Source organism: Austrofundulus limnaeus, unplaced genomic scaffold (genome assembly GCF_001266775.1).
Source record: "Austrofundulus limnaeus strain Quisiro unplaced genomic scaffold, Austrofundulus_limnaeus-1.0 Scaffold718, whole genome shotgun sequence".
NCBI lineage: Eukaryota > Metazoa > Chordata > Actinopteri > Cyprinodontiformes > Rivulidae > Austrofundulus > Austrofundulus limnaeus.
The window spans coordinates 33,926-37,860 of record NW_013953120.1 but is presented as its reverse complement, the minus strand read 5'-3'; the positions used below and the strand labels follow the sequence as shown (position 1 = coordinate 37,860).

Genomic DNA, 3,935 nt, shown 5'->3' with positions numbered 1-3,935 from the left:
TGGGGGTAGTTTGGGGGTAGTTTGGAGGTAGTTGGGGGTAGCTGGAGGTAGTTGAAGGTAGTTTGGGGGTAGTTGGAGGTAGTTGAAGGTAGTTTGGGGGTAGTTTGGGGGTAGTTTGGAGGTAGTTGGGGGTAGCTGGAGGTAGTTGAAGGTAGTTTGGGGGTAGTTGGAGGTAGTTGAAGGTAGTTTGGGGGTAGTTTGGGGGTAGTTGGAGGTAGTTGGAGGTAGTTTGGAGGTAGTTGGAGGTAGTTTGGAGGTAGTTGGGGGTAGTTGGAGGTAGTTGGGTGTAGTTGGTGGTAGTTTGGGGATAGTTGGGGGTAGTTTGCGGGTAGTTGGAGGTAGCTGGAGGTAGTTGGGGGTAGTTTGGTTTAGTTGCTGAACTCACTGAGTTTGTCCAGAAAGGGACGCAGCCTGTCCTGGACTGCAGAGTCTTTCCTGGGGATCTGAGTCATGATGGAGCTGATGGCAGAGATGGACCTGTCCTCTCCGTAGTGCTCCATGATGGTTTGACACATCTCCTCTCTTKTCTTCGTGTCTCTCACACCTGAAGGGATTTTGGTGAGAAGCAGCAGCATCTTATGGTACTGGGAGGTTTCCAGCTCATCGATGATWCTGGTCAGAGCTGATTTCCACCTTTTCTTTGACATCTGAGACAAAAACACGAGTTCATCAGTTCATAGATCAWGTTCAGGATTATTTCCTGTTTCTGATGAAACCAGAACTGATACAGGTCCAACCTGCTTCACTTACATCCTTTAAAACTAAAGAAATGACAGGGCTGACCAATCAATCTGTCTTTTTAAGTTTTAAAATAAACTCTGCAGGTGAACATGTTCTGGATGACGTCACCATGGATCTTAAAAACAGCTGACCTCAGCATTAATATTCTTTGAACTCATCTGTACTTTCCTAACAAAACAACAGCTGGTTAAACATCTGTAAATAAATCTAATTAACGTGAATTCTTCCTCAAACTTACTGAGTTTCCTCTTTTACTCGACCCTGCACCCAGAACAGGTTTGTCTTCCGCGCTGCTGCAGGAGAACGTGCTGTGCGCATGCGCAGCACTGGAAAACCCCCACCTACGCGCTGTTAACCGGAACAGGAACTGCGCATGCGCAGGAAATCCCCTCCCGTCTAAAAACATATAAAACTTTACCCAGTGTTTAATCAGGACTACTCTTCTACAGACAAAACTGTGATAAGACATTTTTAAAAACAATTACCAGAAAACATTTCACTTCCCCTCTGAAAAAACGAAATTTACTAAAAGATTTTTCTTTTGATGTAAGATTAGATGCAACCATCGACCCCTAAAAACAAAGATTTTAAACAACATATACCATGTAAATTACACTTCAGACTAAAATTTAATATTCAGGCAAATGATTTCTGTCAATCTGATAAAGAAATTATACATTTATTTYTCTCTTCTCTTCAGTTTGTTGTTGGCCAATAATTTAAATATTCCAACTTTAATATAGAACAATATTAAATTTAACATTAATACTGCAGACACAAAATTTGATTTTATAATTAACCTGATCATTATGGCTAAATATTATTTGCACAAATGTGAAAACGGCCCCTAACCTCCTGGTGTAAACATTTAATCCACTCGTTCATTGATTGACTCAACAACTTGTCAGTTTATCAATAATTTACATATTAAACATGTTTATTAGTAACATCCTGCAGGAGGGAACCACCATCATCTGTAGTTCTTGAATGTGAGGAAACTGGAACTGGAAAGACCTTGATTTTGATGTTGACCAAGGTGGCAATCCTTACTGGGAACTCTGGTTTTATGAWTTGACTTTTTAACAACTTGACAAAAAATTTTCTTCAAGTCASTGAGTTTAAGTTTGTTTAATAAAAACAGAAGTTTTGACAGAAACATGATGTTCAGAAACAGCCTGAATCCCACTGAATATATTAATGCTTTAAAAGAAAAAGATGCAACACATCAGGTTAAAGAAAGGGGCGRGGTCCACCCTGGACTGGTCTCCAGTCCTTCACAGGGACACAGACACAAACATGTMGTTATCAGTTAACCTAACAGTCATGTTGTTGGTCTGTGCGAGGACACAAAACACACACATGCACTGTCTGAAACAGACAACATGGCTGGTTCTCTCTCGTTCCCACCTAGTACCTGAGGAGAGGAGGTGCCTCTGTAAGGTGCACATAAGGGAGGAGCCCGGGGGGTACAAACAGTTTAACAAAATAATACCACAGAAGAAGAAATAAGGAGGGGCTTCAATCACAAGGTCACATGTCCAACATTTACAGCGGTCTTCATTGTGTTTACAGCGGTTACACTTCAACCGTCTTAAAGGAACAATAACAAAATGAGCTGCTTGGAGTCACATCAGGTACCGTTAGAAAAGGAGGACTTCAGTCCGAAGCTGTAGTTCCACTTCATAAAGACCCAGCTGAAGGACTGAATGTGAAAAGGAAGGTTTTAAAAGCATTACTTGTCTACTTTAAGCTTTAGGATCTTGTTTCCTTGGATTTCAGCTGTTACAGAAAACTGTATTTTCTTCAGGACTGTGTCTTCGAAGTCGTCCTCCAGTTTKACTCCAAGAGCTTTGGCCAGGACAGGAGAATCCACGGTGAAGGTTTCAACCTCACCACTCACGTGAGCCTCCAGCTCAGTGCTGATCATCCCAGCTTTAATGATCCCAATGATCTCCATGGTGGTCCGCTGGACAGCAGCCTTCTGGACCTGAACATTAGATCAGGACAAGTTGAGGACCTGGACGTCTGTCAGTACATTCAACCCTCATGGCACCTTAAGGTACCAAACGTGTACATTCTGATAATTTGCTATTTTTAATTACAAATATATCAGTTCAAAGACTACTTTCATGAAACTTGGCCAGGATTTGTTGTTATAATTTAATAACTTCATTATTGTAAGATGTACAGAACAGGAGATCTGCACTGAGCATACACTCTACCCTACAATAGTCTAGTCAGCTAGTAATAAAAGTATTGTTTTCTCAAGGACAAGTCTGGTCCACACTGGCTTAAGTTTGACTATCTGTCTTAACTGAAAAAAGCCTTCTGCATAACAGCTGACTTACTTGTTAAACTTAGTATCAGAGTCTAAAACTATTCCCTGATCCACATCAGAGTGATGGAAATAACAACTGGATAGAACGGGCACTACAGTATTTCCAGGTTTTACAGGCCAGTAGATCTGACAGTCATCAGCATAACAATGAAAGGACAGACCATGTTCCCTTAGAACAGAGCCCAGAGGAAGCAGGTACAATGAAAACAGCAGTTGCTTCAGACCTTTATTACATAGKTTTCCTGGAGGCCTTGTTCTCTTTTATTGTCAAAAGGCACGTAGGTAAAAAATCTGAATGGTCCACAAATGTTTTTAATGTGTTGGTATTGATATAAAAGAATGAGCTTTGTTTATGTTTGGTTTCTTTGATCAACATTATGTAACATGTACATTAGGTACAGGTTTTTGATGTGGAGTAGTTTGTAGTCTTGTCTGAAGACATCCAGGAGGAGGAGCCTGACAGCAGAGGATACATCTAAATCAATGATATCAATTATTGGCCTAGACAAGTCTGTAAGTCTGTCCCTCAACTCAGGGCGTTGTGGGTCGGTGGGCAGAATACTTTGAAGACCTCAATTCCACCGACWCGTCTTCCCATGAGGAAGCAGAGCCTGAGGACCATGGGTCAGACCCTCCAATCTCTAGTGCCGAGGTCACTGAGGTGGTAGGGCACCGGGGGTGGATGAGATTCACCCAGAGTTCCTTAAGGCTCTGGATGTTGTGGGCTTGCTTTGGTTGATGCGATTCTACAATATCACTTGGACATCGGGGGCAGTTCCTCCTATTTAAAAAGGGGGACCGCAGAGTGTGTTCCAACTATAGGGGGATCACACTTCTGAGCCTCCCTGGTAAGGTC

At 42.0% G+C, this 3,935-nt stretch overlaps 1 protein-coding gene across 1 annotated transcript in view; it reads right to left on the bottom strand.

Moving 5' to 3' along the window:
• Positions 1-1,854: 1,854 nt before the first annotated feature.
• LOC106532099 (uncharacterized) overlaps positions 1,855-3,935 on the bottom strand; it is a gene marked incomplete in the record, with an annotated part of 10,195 nt that continues 8,114 nt past the window's right edge. Inside the window, 1 exon segment of the mRNA XM_014028091.1 lies at positions 1,855-2,728. Within this exon segment, the coding sequence (XP_013883545.1) occupies positions 2,474-2,728 (255 nt within the window).